Below are 16,981 nucleotides of genomic sequence, written 5' to 3'. Positions count from 1 at the left end.
CACAAATGGTGCATAAGTACAAGGAATTGCAAAACATGAGGCACATAATAGCATCTCCACATTACACGCTAACTGGTTATTTCGTTCACCTGCCATATCAGAGAAAAAGTAACAAAGTTCTTCACAATATTCTCTGTGCGAAGAAATAAATACGAAGATACAGAAAAATTTAATAGGCAAAAGTCTGATCATGAATTGCATTCCTGGTATAGTCTAAATTTAAGAACCATATTGAAACAAAAATGTAGAATGACGCACATCACAATCATGGGACATTTCATGTCACTTGTAAAGACATAAATATAATACAGTTACACTTATCCTCAGAAAAGAAAATTAGGTAGCACAGAGACCACGTAAATCACTGTCAACCTTACAAAAAAGTCTGAGTATAAGAAGCACTTTTCAACACACATAGTAACTTCAGTGACAAGTGTAGCTTTTGTGGTATGTAGCACAGTAACATTGACACGAAAGTTCACATATCACCAGCTGATGCCCACGACAAACCCGAGGAGGAGCTTGACTGGGCAGGTGCCGTACCTCATTTACCCATTCCGACCAATGCTTCGTCCATCAATTCGTCATCAGTGATGCATGGTGACACAGAATGGGGAGAGGGGGTCACCAGGGGTGAGGCAGCTGGAGCTGGTGATTTGACTATGTGCACAGAAACAGATGGTGAACCTGCAGGAAAGGCAGGTGGTGGAGGGGGAAGAGGAGGAGGTGGGCTCCGTCTACGGCAAGGAATAGAAGGCCCTGCCACTTGTAATGACTGTTTGGCAGCTGAAAAATCTAACAGCAGCTCTGCTGCTTCCTGTGCAGAGGGAGCGTGCGAAGAGACTGTATCTGCAATAGGTCCCGAGTCCGACATTTCAGAACTATTATCACCGGACGGCAACACCGAAAGTGAACCCGCTACTGTTGCTGCTACTGGAAACCTTGCAGAAGGCGAAGAAGGTCGTGGTGGGGCTATGGGTTGTGAGGGAGTTTGCTGAAGCTGTAAAGACAGTACCTGTCTTGTACCAGGTACAGGACTTTTATTACCTTCGGCTACTACTGATTTTCCTGGCACAAATTTAGAATCGGGTCTATCTTGCACCGGCTGAATCACTCTGTCCACCACAGTTGACCTGTCGCTGCCCAGTGACACTGCTGTTGAGTTCGACCCACTGTTGCGTGCTGATAATTTGGGTATCTGAAATTTGGTATCGAGGCTTTTAAGTGGTGGCAGTGCTACCTCCAGTTTGGAAGATGTTCCAGTTCTGAATGGATCAGCAGCTACAGTATCCGTTCCGAGAGCTGCACCACTGCCTTTACGACTGTCACCCGGTTTACCACCAGCACCAAATGGAGATCCAAGTCTGTCACTGGATCCCTTGGCAGGGCGTGCCGTTTTCCCATCTCGTGTGCCCGTCTTCGGCGAACCACCGAGTTGCTTGGATCCACCAGTTTTGGAACTACCAGCCTTGCCACTACCGCCAGTCTTGTTCGACGTGTTTGCCGGTGAACGAGCTCCACTCACAGACCCAGATGACGCAGCAACTGTCATCACTCCTGTTCCGGTTGCTGCTGTAGATGCAGATCCTGATGTGGTACCATTTGATGGTGATGTCTGTGACCTAGGTGGGCCACCTGAATGTGGTTTCTTTGAGGCAGGACCACTATTGACACCAGGCTTCAAACCAGTATGTGTTTTTGGGGATCCCGTACTTCCTGTCGACGAACCACTCGACTGATTGCGGCTTGCTGGCTTCGAGTCTTTGGTTCGTGTTTTATTGATAGTAAGTTTTATACCATCAGAACTGGGTTTTACCATGTACTCACCAGGCTGCTTAGGTCCAGTGGTGTTTCCACTATTTCCTCCTGCTCCAACTGTACCAGGAACACCACCTGACCTGGAACCATCTTTTACTATACTGTCACCTTGTTCACAATGCTGTGCCGTTAGCTTATCAATGACAGCTGACAGTGAGCCCTTTCGCTTGCCTGTGGGATTAGTGCCAGGTGCTCCTTTGCCTCCACTGCTGCTTCCACTGCCACTTGTGCCACTAGGAGGTGTTGTTCCACCACTAGAAGCACAACTCGTATTCACTCTCTCGAGAGTAAGATTGCTTGATGACAAATCCAGTTGTTTCAATTTCACACTTGATGACTTCAGTTTTGGACTTGATCCAGATCCTGTGAAAGGACAAAACACAGTGCCTGGATACCACTCCAGAATGATATAAAATGAACTTAACGTAACTACTATCAATACATGAGACAAGAAGTTTTTGATATAATGAGCTTAAGAACAGACTATGTTTCTGGCAATGGCTATTTTATCCTCCTGGATGACGGAAAAAGAATCGCTAAGTAATATTTCTGTCTGAGAATGGTGTCATTACTTGCATATTGTACCAATAATAGGAACAAGAATTATAACACTATTTGAAATAAAAAAAAGGACTGACTACTTACCAACTGCTGGAACAAGACCAAGAGGATCAGAAATATATGGGGTACATACGATGTGACTCTCATCACTGTTTTAGCTTTGCACTAATTCTACAGCTCAAATAAACTCAATTGCACATGTCATTTATCAGTTTGGAAGTCATCAGAGTCTGTAAGAATACTGATCCTAATGCTTTTATTAATTAATCCAGCTATTGCTAACTGGGGAGATTCCCACATGCTTATGTTATTTCACAATCGCATCACCATTGGTTGGTGGACCGTTAAACAGATCAGCAGGCAGAAGGCTAACCATCAGCAGAAAAACAGAGTGCATCATTAGGCTATGAAACTTTCGTCCACCACCTAACACACTGACAGCAACAAGTAATTTGCAGTTCTATATCTGTTCACCTACTGAACATACCGTGAGCAATACAGCAATAGGTAGTAAGTGAAATGTATGTGGTTGTCATACTGTTAAGAAGTCTTTCACAGCAGTACTGTTAAACAGAATGTTTTCAGTTCTCTTTCCACATCAACTACACCTAAAATCTGAAGTTTTCAAGAAAGGTCCCCATCACTTTTGATAAGAACAAATAACTATTAAAAATGCAAACATGTTTTACTTTTTATGCTTAATTGTTAGTTGTCAAATTACAATTGGCTAGCTAGCATCACCATTATGCCATGGAGATTGCAGGGAATTTACAACCCATCTTACCCACCCAGCCAGAAAAATAATAGAGCTGAGGTGCTCTGTTCAAAAATGTCTTGGTATCAGGGTACCAGATATTTACAATATTTCCCAAGTATTAAGATAAGACAGTTTGTTTGTACAGTTTTAGAAAACAGTGCTTGGTATCAACACTAAGTCAAATAAATAAATCTTGAAAAGTTAAAAATGTGTAAACAAAGCCTCATGAAGATCATTTTCCAGAATACACTTCTTATATCAAGCATGTGCTAAATTACAGATATTAGCAATGTACTTCGTAATGCACAGTAGTATAAACTTCATGCAGGAGGACAGCAGAGCAGTGTACTTAATAGTATACATTCTGACATGATATAGGCAACCAAGTGAACCCTATTTGAAATTGTTTAAAGGAATAGGTGTATGGCATTGTTTGATGGGAGACCTCAAGAGGTTGTTCACTTGCCTAGGTTTTCCTCTTCTGCACACAATGATCTCTTTCCATGCAGTTTATGAGGGTTGTGTCTTAGAGGTATCTGCTGGATGTAGGTGAGTGTAACGAATATGTGTATAATGTGGAGTCATGTTTGTGTTTTATGCTATTGACAGAAGGAAGAGGGTGAATCCTGGTGCCGACACATACTTTACTCTCGAATAGCACAATGTGGACCGCTGGACTTAACATCCCTGACTGATGGACACAAAATATTTATAACACTTGCCGGGAATACAGAGTAATAATTTTGATAATTTGTTCATATGTTGTGCCTTTTGAAACATGAAAGGTGAAAAATAACAATGAAACCACTGATAGATAATTAGTGGGCAAGAATGCCTCATCCGGGATATGAAAATAAAAGAGTTTTGCCCACTCTGTAAAAAAAGGAGACAGGTGTCCATTTGTGGTAAAACAGACAACATAGTGCAATGGTGAGGATGGTGTATGTCTTTCATATTAGACTGTGTACTGTGCATTCTTGTAAACAGGACTACCAGCTCATGCACGCTCGTGCTTTTAGGCCAACAGTATCATCAGCTATGACTCATAAACCCTGGAAATACTATGATCAGACTATAGAAATGTGGAAATGATTTTCAGGGCCAGATGAATGCATTCTACTTGTTTCATATGATTTAAGGGCATGCCAAGATATATTTTCTATCAGGATAATGTCCTTGACACATGCATCCCACACACGCTAATGATGGTGGTGACAATAATGTGCAAGGGGAAACTATTCATTTCTGCCTCCCTACAACCACTGGTTGTTGAAAAAAAAAAAAGCAGCTATGAAAGTGTAATTATTAGTGACTAAATGGATTCCTTCACAACTGATGTCTTCTCCACTTAACATCATATTTTCCACAAGAGTAACCGTTCATAGCACACACTCAAAATAACCCTACAGTAGTTTGGAGGGCATGTGATAAAATTCCATATGATACCATAGCTCCCTAATTTGAAAAGCTACAATCTCTTAAAACACAAAGCTGTGTGATCTCTGTACGAACATGAGGTGTGTTGTCTACCTCCAGCTGCATATCAAAGATTACAATAATTCTTACTGTGATGAGTTGCTGTCATTTTGTGACAGGAAAGTGCATTAACAAGCAATCAAGTGGATTGTTACAATGTTCTGACTGATCGATGGAATGCACTTTGGGGTCCATCTGCACCAGGTGTAAGTATTCTGTTGCTTACATTTCATTAACCTGTTTCTTTTTATTTACTTTTTTTAAAAAGACAAGACGACTATCAATCTGCAAATGAGTGACAGGTGACGCACAGGCATACTTAAAGAAAAAAAAATCTGTGAGAGTTCATGCATATGCCTCCTCCCCACCTCCAACACAAACCCTCTATTCCTCCAACACAAACCACCTCTCGTTAGCATTCCACTATGAGTTTCCCATTGATTGTTGTACATTAATCTCACATAATTTAAAAGTCTGAGTGCTACAACCTCATTAAAAGCAATTTTCCTTGACATTTTTAATATGAGATACATAACAAACAAATTCTTCAAAGGGCTGAATTTTCAACAAAAGTATTACCACTAAGCATTAATCAAATATATTAAAAATGCTTAAAATGACTCCAAAACATTATGAAAGGTAACAAATTGTGGGTTCAAACAAACAACATTGGAACCAAAGGACAAGATATATAATTGAAGGAAGAATATATCAGGTTCAATCAGTTTCTTATATATCAATGCACTGTTCAGTGAATCAATGAACTACACATTAATCAATAAAAAAGATACCTAAAATTTTACGCTGTTTATGTGGAAACAGTTAGAATCATTGAAAAATTACTTATGGGCATTGGATCGCAGTAACTATTAATTCTGACAAATGAGCAACACCTATGTAATACTCCAACACTGGACAACAGTACACAATTATGTCACAATTAATATCAGTAGTTGGCAAAATAGCATCAAAAATGTAATACTGCCACTTAGATATATACCACATTGTCACTGTGCTCAGAGACGCGCTCCTGCCGTCGTAGCGGAAGGAGCTCTCAGCCGGTGATGGCCGGTGCAACGGTAGCTATTGGGGTTTAGGCCTCGCTGACCGCTCTGCTCTACAGAGAGTTCCTTTCGAGGCGCCAGTAGCGCTCGGTGGATCGGCGGAAGGTTGAGCTTGCTCCCTTTCGTCGAAAAGCCGCGTAGCTCGCGGAGAAGCTCCATTGTCGTCAAGAGTCACTGACTCACAGTAACCCGTAACTTCGGTTACAAACCTAGCGAGACTCTCTCGTTCTGTGTTAGGGTTGATCAGTGCCAGGGGCCCGTTCACGTCGGACCACCCCGCGTACTGTAGGCCACTTCTCTTCCTCCGCACCTCCTTTAGGTGCCGCGCCACTGCACCAATGGCGCACGCTAGGCCGTAGGGCATTCCCCCTCTTCTGTAGGACCTACTATTAGCCTTTTCTTTTCAGAAAAAGCATAATTGTCGTGCCCACCCATACCAAATAAAGCTCCTGCAAACACTACGATGGCTGATTCCGCCGGTGTTTCCCCCGCCCTAACCCGCAGCAAGGCTGCAGCTAAAGAGGCGCGAGAGTCGGCTGTTCCCGTCGACGTCAGCGTCCCGCTTGCTGCCGTTGAGGAGGTGTTGGCCGACAAGGACCGGCAGATCGCTGCGCAAGCGCAGGAACTGCTGAGCCAGCGTCGATTGATAACCGACCTCTGCGGCCCAAGTGAGTCCCCCACGCGGACAAGTACACTGCACATAACACTACATTCACCTGCATCTGGTGACTCATGCACCACTGTCCCACTGCGGCAGCTGACTCCAACGGCGGACCAGCAGCCGCAGATGCGGACACAGAACAACACTACACTGGGCCCTGGCAGGTGGAGGGCCCACGACGCAAACAGAAAAACACCACGCAAACAAGCGAGCAACCACACTCGCATGGTAGCCGAAAGGCGCTGCTACCTACACCAATATCCGCACTTCCGGTTAGGAACACCAATACAACAACAAACATGAACCGACCTGCGGTCAGCAACACCACACAAGTACTAACCGCAGCTACGCCCGCACAACAGAAGACTGGTTTTCCCCCAGTCGCAATCCAGAACTACGGGGACCTCAGCGTCCTCAACACAACATTCGCGGAAAGGCACTCACCTTGCACACTACACATGGAGTACTCTGGGGATAGGGCCTCACTGTACGTATCAACTAACAGTGAATATAAAGATCTCCTTATCTTCCTCAAAGAAAAGGAAATCGAACACTATACGTACAGGACCGCCGAAGAACGGACACAGCAGTACGTGGTAAAGGGAGTGGACCCCAACACCCCAAACAACACAGTACAAGCGGTGCTTAACTTCCTTGGATTCGACTGCAAAAGTGCTTCCAGGATGACAGGCTTCCGCTCCCACCACCGTCTACCACACTACCTGGTCGAGATGGCCGACACGGCCGCCTCCCGCGGCCTTCTGCAGATAAAAAGCCTTCTGCGGATGGACGTAAGGGTAGAAATCTACGAACCGCCACAGGTCCCTCAACAATGTAACAACTACCAGCGGTTCGGTCATTCGGCCCTCCGCTGCGGCCTGGCACCCCGTTGCTGCGGATGCGCTGGCAAACACGCATCCAACGCATGTACACTAATACACGAAAACATACGCCGTTGCGCCAACTGTGGCCAAGCCCATGCGGCCAACTACAGGGGCTGCAATGTATACAGAGAGGCGCAGAGGCGCAAAAACCAACAGTTGAAGCCACCCAACGTCATAACACGACCAAGGCCCGCACCAAACCCTGTCAGGAACGGAGTGTCGTTCGCCATGGCTACACGCCCTGGAGGAGCGGTGCAGGCCGCGGAACTTCTGCACCCAGCACACACACCTATCACAACCGCTGCGACAGCAACACAATCGCCTCAGCCAACACACGACACTGCACCCACACCGGTACCAACACCAGCCCCCAGAAACAACACGACCCCACCCCCTGTAGCCACTGCCTGCGAACCTACACATGACACACAAGAAAACACACTAACACAAGGAACCCCAGAACCAAAAACCCAGAGAAGGCGTAGGCGAACACGTGGAAACAGGAGCGGGAACACACGTGCACCACAACAAAATACCCAGCGACAACAAAACAATGCCACACAGACACACAGTCAGCAAGCCAGCGACACCAGCACACACACTACTCCACCCCCCACCACATCTGACACACAGGCACCTCAAAATGTTCCACATAACAACAACACAAGCGCCAGCCCATCCATAACGCCAACACCCTCACCAGCGACCGCCAACACCACAACCGAGCCACAGGCCGACACACACAACGCCAACACAACATCCGGGGGTTTATTGGAAAGACTATTCCCCCGCCACACGACCACCCAGATCCTTCACAAGATCTTGGCGGCCGTCGGCACACTCTTCACACAGCTCACGACTGCTCAACCGGGCAGTACTGGGCTGCCATACAAACAGCGTTCACCACACTGTTCACACCCATACATGGATAACACACCACACCCCGCCCCCATCGCAAACAACCAGATACTGACACAGATCCTGTTCTGGAATGCAGACGAGATCAATAACAAAAGGGCGGAATTCGCCGCGCTCATGGAGCGTAAGGGTATCCTTATCGCACTGCTGAGCGAAACTAAGCTCAAACCACGCAACCAACTAAACTTCACCGGCTACTGCGTCCATCGTACTGACCGACTGGACGGCTCCGGTCACGGCGGAACAGCCATCATCATACACAAAGACATAGAACACACAAACATAGCGCTCCCTGAACTCGAAAAACTAGAGGCAACCGCCGTCAGGGTCATGTTCAATGGAGCCTACACTACACTGGTGTCAGTATACAACAGCCCTAAAAACATCAAAACACACGACATCAGCACAATACTCAACATATCACCGCGCGTAATAGCCGCTGGAGATCTTAACGCAAAACACCCGGACTGGAACTCACGAATACGAAACTCCAACGGCAAGAAACTATACGAACACGCACTAGGACGAAACTACATCACACTAGCGCCGACCGAACCGACGCACATTCCCTACCGGAGGGGACACAGGCCAGACGTGTTAGACATGGCCCTCATCAAGGGCATAACAACGACACTCAACGTTGCCGTTGAAAACGATCTGCCCTCAAATCACCAACCCGTTATACTGTACATTGAAGAAACACTGCAGAACATGGAACAACGCAGGATGTTAGACTACAGGCGCACGAATTGGACCCAGTTCAAGGAAACGCTTGACAGTCGCATCCCACCAACCCACGCGATTAACGAGACAGCCCAAATTGACGAGGCAGTCGAAACCCTCACCGGCGCCGTCCAGGATGCAATAGCCGACACCATACCAATCCGCACACCACAACAACACAGTGCTGCCCTGCCCCAGGAAATCCTGGGCCTAATCTCAATGAGGAACCGCCTCAGGAGACACTGGCAGCGTACCGGGCGCCAGCACTTCAAACGGCACATTAACAGGCTCCAGGGTATAATCCGGGAAAAAATACAAACATTCAAGACACAACAGTGGGACCAGAAACTCGAAGGGCTAGACACCACGTGACCTGGCGTGTGGCAGCTAGCCCGACACTTCACCAGGGAGAAACTGTATACCCCCACGTTACAAGGGCCAGACGGACCAGCATATTCTGCGGAAGAAAAAGCGGAACTGATGGCCCTCACACTCGCAGCGTCATTCACACCGAACCTGGATCCCTCAGACCCAGCATTCACACTTGCTACGGACCAGGAGGTCACACGCATCTTGGCCCAACCAGCGCGCAACAACATCCGACAAGCTAGTACAGCAGAAATCAAATGGGTCATCATGCATACCACCACTAGGACCGCCCCTGGTCACGATGGCATTCAAAACCGTGTCCTCCAGGAGTTCACAGACAAAGCTGTAGACTACCTAGCACACATTACGAATGCCATACTCAAGCACCAACACTTCCCCACCTTTTGGAAGACGGGGAAAGACCACTCCCTCCCACAAAATTACCGACCCATCAGTCTGCTGAGCGCGCTCAGCAAGATCGTTGAGAAGTTAATATTAAAACGACTCACCAGGCACTGCATCACAAACGACACCCTGAGACCGGAGCAATTCGGTTTCAGGAATCACCACTCAACAACACAACAACTCCTCCGCGTCGTTGAATACATAACACACGGATACAACACAAGCAAGGCAACTGGGGCGGAGTTCCTGGACATCGAAAAGGCTTTCGATCGTCTATGGCACAACGGCCTAATACGCAAACTTAGTGACGCAGGGTTCCCCGACGGGCTTGTACGTCTCATACACTCATATCTCACGGACAGGAGTTTCAACACTGACGTGCAGGGCAAACAATCGACACGACATGGTATACAGGCAGGAGTACCCCAAGGAAGTATCCTAGGGCCCTTACTGTTCAACCTCTACATTAACGACCTCCCAGCTACAAATAACACGACGGTAGCAATCTACGCGGATGACACTGCCATCCTTGCGCAAGATTGGAGGCCGTCTAACATTAACTCACGACTACAGACCGCACTCAGAATGGCGGAGCCTTGGCTGGTGAAATGGCGTGTTAGAGTAAACGTCGACAAGTGCGAGGCCGTTCTGTTCACTAGAAGACCGAAGCAACTGCACAAACATCAGCACTGCAACCCAATAACACTACACACACGCCCAATACGTTTCCGCGAGAAGGTCAAATACCTCGGTGTCTGGCTGGACAGGAAACTACTCTGGGGGGACCACATTCAACACGTGACCAACAAAGCTAACGCGAGGCTCAAACAACTCTACCCTATGCTTAACAGGCGTAGCACACTGAACAGGAGGGTGTCTAGGTCCATGTACATGACACTTATTAGACTCCTGATGACGTACGCAGCTCCTGTCTGGGGATACGCTGCGCCTACACGCCTGCGCCGTCTGCAGCTCATACAAAACAAAGTACTCAAAATCATAAGCAACGCTCCGCGCTACACATGCATCGCGGACCTTCACCGGGAATACCGGCTAGATACTATCTTGCGGGTATTCCAAAAACTCTCCACACGACTGTACAATAACACGAGACACTCGCGCAACCCGTTTATCCTTTCTCTGGGTAACTACGACCACAACCATAGATGGAAGCATAACAGACCAAAGACATGAAACTTCCTGGCAGATTAAAACTGTGCGCCCGACCAAGACTCGAAATCGGGACCTTTGCCTTTCGCGGGCAAGTGCTCTACCATCTGTGCTACCGAAGCACGACTCACGCCCGGTACTCACAGCTTTACTTCTGCCAGTGTGAGCTGTGAGTACCGGGCGTGAGTCGTGCTTCGGTAGCTCAGATGGTAGAGCACTTGCCCGCGAAAGGCAAAGGTCCCGAGTTCGAGTCTCGGTAGGGCGCACAGTTTTAATCTGCCAGGAAGTTTCATATCAGCGCACACTCCGCTGCAGAGTGACAATCTCATTCTAGACCAAAGACATTACTGGCTAGGAACTGAACATCTATGGTCTATAGAACGCTAACACGACAGTACTGGCGAGCCCCTGCAACACAGTTATTACTGGAAACCCAGATGTGCAACTAGCCGAAAAAACAGGCAACCGCAGGGAAACCGTACTGTACACAGCACGCAAACCAGCCACACACACCCCCTACACAGTCTGTGAGCCGATCTATGACCGATCGCCCACTAATCCACAACGACCTTGAACTGCAGGGACGCAGCAACTGCAGCAAGCGCCGCAACAAGCTCCAACAACGACAAAGGTAACGATGCACGACACCTCGAACTAACACAACCACACCTTGCATGCACTGTCGCAGATAGCAAGCCGCTACTGCCCTTACTACCCGTCCTACTGTCGCAGAGGTTTTTTTCCCTTGGCTCTTGCCTTGGCACTTTTTTCCTCTGCCCTTACAACCGCTACCCTTCAATCGTTTTCGACCACTTCTACCTCCTGATGGACCATGTTAATGAGTAATCTTACCCAGACGCATGGACAACATCACAGCCCGCATCCTGTGATGCCTGATTCAAAAACTAACATGTTTACGGAGGTGACAGTAGAACTATTGGTTTGGTCACCACGTTGGTGTGGGCGTGGAGGGGCCCCATCCTTGTGAAAAAAAAAATGTGCTCAGAGATGAAGATGATGAGCTAACCTTTAGTTTTATGACCATTGAGAAATCTCAGCTGAAACTGCAATACAAGCTGATGGGTACACTAGACAGAACACATATCATAGATTTTACAAACAGACAGGTAGGAAACTTATCATGAATGACGCCTACTCTGAAATTACTTCTCTGATTGGATCAATAATTATACTGTTGAAAATCAAACAATGGAAAATCCAGGATGGAATGTAACAATATTATGAAAAAGAAATCTGATATTTACCATACAGTGGAGACACTAAGTTGCAGATAGGCACAACAAAAAGATTGTCAGAATATAATCTTTCAGCTAACAAGGCCTTTGTCAAAAACACACACACACACACACACACACACAATTCACACACATGATTGTGTGTGTGTGTGTTTTGTCTATTTTTGACAAAGGTCTTGTTGACTGAAAGTGTATATTAAGAAAATATTTTCGTTGTGCCTATCTGCAACTAACCATCTCTGCTATATGGTGAGAGGCAATTTCCTTTTCATAATTATACTGTTGAAGAAATTATCACAGTTTATTAATTCCAATTAAATAAACCCATTCCCAGATTAAATGCACTGAAGAATGTTTCAATCACTCATGAATTAGTGAAAAATCCTGTTATTACTCCTTGCAGAATCATGTGCAAATGAAGGATTTAAAGTTACACAAATCTAGACTGGGTGAAATATTACACTCTGTACAGCTACATCCATGAATTCTGATGATGATGAAACTAGGTAAAGATCCATAGGCAAACAGTACAAATAAATAAAACAAAGTACAAATTTGAGAAAGTGATTACATTATTGAACTGTCAAAGTCTCAAAAGACATAATACAATAGATTAACTATTCTGATTCTGTAATGTGTCAAGTGTTTATCATTCACTACTTCTCTTTATTTGAATGAATTTCTGTTTTTTACATTAGCTGATACTGACCTAGATTCTTCTCTATCCATTCCTTTTAGGGGACTACACAACCAAAGATTTGTTATGCTTATGTACTACACGCAAATACTGATTACTGGTCAAGATGTAACCCATAGAAAGAAATTTTTTAGCATTTTCATATTTAAATTATAAGAAAATAAAATTCTGACATTTATAACTAACAGCAATAAAAAGAAACGAGTAATGTTTCAGAATAATATGACTATATTACTTACAAAAAACTAATACTTTTTGAAAGATACATGAACTTCAACTGGAGCTTCCAAGTGCTACCGCATCAACTCAAATAGACATTGGATTTGTCTATAATGTACTGACTAGCAAAATGTTTTGAATCCAATACTGCTATGCCACCAGCCAAGGGAGTATATTTACACAAGTTCCACTGGCAAAATATTTGATTAACAGTCAGACCTAGGAAGATTAGAAGAGATGTCTGTTAACCTCTGAAGAATGGGTTCATATTCCAAATGGCAAGTAGCTGGGCATCATATAGAAATACTGTTTTAGGACCGCAGTGAGGAAATGTAAGAATTTAGATTTAAAATCTGTAAGAGCTCTGACAGCAAAATAACTATACTTTATGGCAGGCATGATCTCCAATGACATCTACATACTGGATCTCACTAATACCACTCTTGTCCATTCAGGATCATATGTCAACAGAGAGCCTTCAACTCGCGTTCCAACTATCTCCCCATGTTGAAGAGTGCATTTCACACAATTGGGTGCTGCGAATAGCACATTGTTATAGATGTGAGAGCCTAATTGCAGTTACAAGAGACTGTGTGTGTGTGTGTGTGTGTGTGTGTGTGTGTGTGTGTGTGTGTGTGTGTGTGTATTATTATCTCAAATTTTCTTGTAACTGTCCGTTATCCTTTCAATTCAAAGACTGTCAGCTTATTACATCAAAAAAAGAAACATATAAAGAAGTCCAGTTCTCAATAATACTTCCTGTTTATCTGAGAACTCCATGACCGTGTTTATTTTTATTCATTAGGTCCTAAATAATAACATTTCTTCCTGAAAGCTACACTTATAATATGCTAACGTGATTCATTTTTAGATTTCTGAAAAAAAAAAAAAAGGTGTGTTTCCTGATATGGAACATCGCCCCACTAAGGGCACGTGAGGTACAATAAATGAGGGCTTGTGTACACTCCCTGGGGGCTGGTACAGTAACAACCCAAAGGGTTAATGAAACTCGACAGTGTCTGGCAAAAGAGCCTGATGAAATATGTCACACAGCATATATAAAAATGAAGCCACCTTTTTTTTTTGTGGTGGGAGATCGGTGGTGGCATTAGGTTATTTAGAATTGTGTTAGGAACTACTTCAAACCATAAAAAATGTGATGTTACAGAAGAGCAAATAGAATCCTGGGTAGTCAACGCAACACACACAAGAGAGCCTTAAGAAGAATTAAAGAACTGGCCATATTCAGTTTAAATATACAACTATGGAAAAACTATAGACGTAGGCATGAGGAGGAGGGAGGGGGGCCTCTTATGAAGTTAATGATGACGTGGTACTACAAGAACTCAATAATAAGGACACACTTTACAGTGAAAAGTGGTATACATAGTACACTGGGGGAAAAAAAAGAAAAAAGAAAAAATTCAGTCCTACAACAATGAGAAGTGGAAAGAGAAAAAAAATATTACAACTGACAGCCATAAAGTTATTTTATTCAAACTACATATTAAAATAACACACATAATCTAATGACCCAGCCTTCATTTATTTTATTAATTTAGTTATAAAGTTCCAAAGGTACTTGATCACAGAATGAATTAGTATTTAGTTTATTGTCAATTTAGTCTAGTCAATTTATAAACAAAGAATTAAAGAATGGATAAAACATGAAGAAGCAGGGTGTATATGAATAAAAAACATGTTTCCGAGAAAATATCTCAACTATTATGAGCGAGACCTGTAAAGAATACAAGGAATGTTTGACATGGAAAGCTTTCCACTTGGATTTGAATGCTTGGGATTTATCACTCAATTTTTTTCAGCCTAGTAAAAATGAAACCTGCTAAATGGTGCAGCTCTTTCTGTACATTGCTTAAGAAAGTGTTATTAAAGTGTGTATGGTTTTTCTGTCTAGTCTTCACTGAAAAAAATGTTGTTGTTTCTGCCGAATGGATCATTATGGTCAACAACAAATCCCACGGTGGAATGTATGTACAGGGATGCCAGAACTAGACCTGAACAATGGCCCACTTAAACGAAATTGCTTCTTTCCTGGCTAGATCTCTCTCCATCTATGTACGGAAAAGAGCACATAAAAGGGCACTACCGCTTGAAAATGTCAACCTCAATGACTTACAACTGTCTCTTTGAAGTAACTCCAGGCTCAAAGTCAATCCAGCAGGTAATGCCACCAGAATACATCCTGCATCTCTCTCATTTTGTTCCAAGTTGTATCAAAGCTTTTCTTGAAGATTGCATAGGCTTCATATTAAAATGTTGCTAATAATGACACTGTACTAGTCTGAAACTTTAACCATTTCTATCACAATTAGTCAAATATGCCGTACAACCTATATTACCTGATTAAAAGTAGGCCTACCTGGGTACACCTATGTAATGTGGAATTCACCAGTAAGTGTCCTGAATGCAGGTCCACCCATATGAAAGAATGCAGGTAGTAATGTTTTGTCAGTAGGGAAAGCAGAAGGATGGGTAGGTCCGGAAAATTCAGTGACTTCGAACATGGACTTGTCACTGGACGTCACCTGAGTAACAAACTAATCAAAGTCATTTCAACCCATCTAAAGCTGCCCAGGTCCATTGTTGGTGATGTGTCTTTGAAATGTAAATGCAAAGGAACAACCACTGCTAAACTGAAACAAAGCAGACCTCACGTACTGATGGACACGGACCATTGAGCGTCAGAGAGCGCAGTTATACAGAATCACATGAAATCAGTGGAAGGAATCAATTGCGAGTTTCAAAGTGCAACCCGCAGTCCATCTACACAATGAATATGCACAGGGAGTTCAAAAAATGGTGTATAATGGTTGAGCAGTTCGTTGTAAGTGATACAAGTGATGCTTGAGGTGGTGTAAAGGGTGATGTCACTGTACAGTGGATGACTGGAATTGAGTGATTTAGAGTGATGAATGATGCTATACCGTGTGACTATCCGATGGAAGGGTTTAGTTTGACGAATGCCTGGAGACTGTTACCCGCCATCCTGTGCAGAGCCAACAGTGAATTACAGAGGAGATGGTGTTACGGTACGGGGATGTTTTTCATGATCGAGGTGCAATCCCCTTAGTACACTTAAGAAAACTCTAAATGCAGAGGGATACGAGCACATTTTACCCGATTGTGTATTGTGTACAGTAAAAGAAAGTTTGGAGATGATGACACAGTGTGACACAGCACCCTGGCATAAAGTAGCATCTTTCTGGCAATCGTCTGTGAATAACAACATTCCTGAAAAGGACTGCCCTGCCCAGAGTCCTGACCTGAATCCAATGGGGCACCTTTGGGATATGTTGGAATGTTGACTTCACTCCATGCCCCAGTGTCCCAACGTCATTACCTGCTATGGCTGAGCTCTTGGGGGAGGAATGGTGTATCATTCCTTCACAGACATTCAGCACCTCACTGAAAGTGCCCTCAGCAGATTTCAAGTAGTCATAAAGATGAAATGTGGACACACCCCATATTAATGTCTAAATAGGTGACCAGATACTTTTGATACGATAGTGCATACTTCGCTTATGATTTCTTCAGGATGTAGTACTTCCCTTGCAGAAGTGTACAAGGCTTCACAAACACTTTAAATTTGCAACGCCACCTCTGTTTCCCTTTTCCTTTCTCACTGCACACTTTAGATCCTTGATCTGTTATTTTCCCTCTTTGCAAAATTATTAGGAAACAGTATACCATTTATATATTTTCTACCTAGAAGTGCGGAAAGAGAATAAAACAATTTACTTTGCAACAATCATTTCCAACTGTTCGCTGTTGGAAACTGAATATGAATGTCCACGTTATTTATACAAAGCTTTTATTCCTCATGTATTCCACTGTCAGTAATGTTATATATCCTTGTTGCCATTCCAATTCTTCACATTAAGATTTAATCAATGATATAATGTGACTTCTCCAAAGCCATCTGGTTATTTTTTTTTTCCTTAAAAAAAACCTGATTTCAGTGCAGTCCTTTTAGTACAATACC

General features: G+C 44.1%; 1 protein-coding gene across 1 annotated transcript in view; it reads right to left on the bottom strand.

Moving 5' to 3' along the window:
• Positions 1-361: 361 nt before the first annotated feature.
• The window catches only part of LOC124605251 (mediator of RNA polymerase II transcription subunit 1-like), a 206,499-nt gene continuing 189,879 nt past the window's right edge, over positions 362-16,981 (bottom strand). Inside the window, exon 13 of the mRNA XM_047136808.1 lies at positions 362-2,181. Coding sequence (XP_046992764.1) covers positions 545-2,181 — 1,637 coding nt within the window. The 3' untranslated portion in view covers positions 362-544. The remainder of the gene's footprint in view (positions 2,182-16,981) is intronic.

This window comes from Schistocerca americana, chromosome 3 (assembly GCF_021461395.2).
Source record: "Schistocerca americana isolate TAMUIC-IGC-003095 chromosome 3, iqSchAmer2.1, whole genome shotgun sequence".
In the NCBI taxonomy this organism is placed as follows: Eukaryota; Metazoa; Arthropoda; class Insecta; order Orthoptera; family Acrididae; genus Schistocerca; species Schistocerca americana.
Note: the sequence above shows the minus strand (reverse complement) of the source record. Positions and strands in the feature narration are given on the sequence as shown.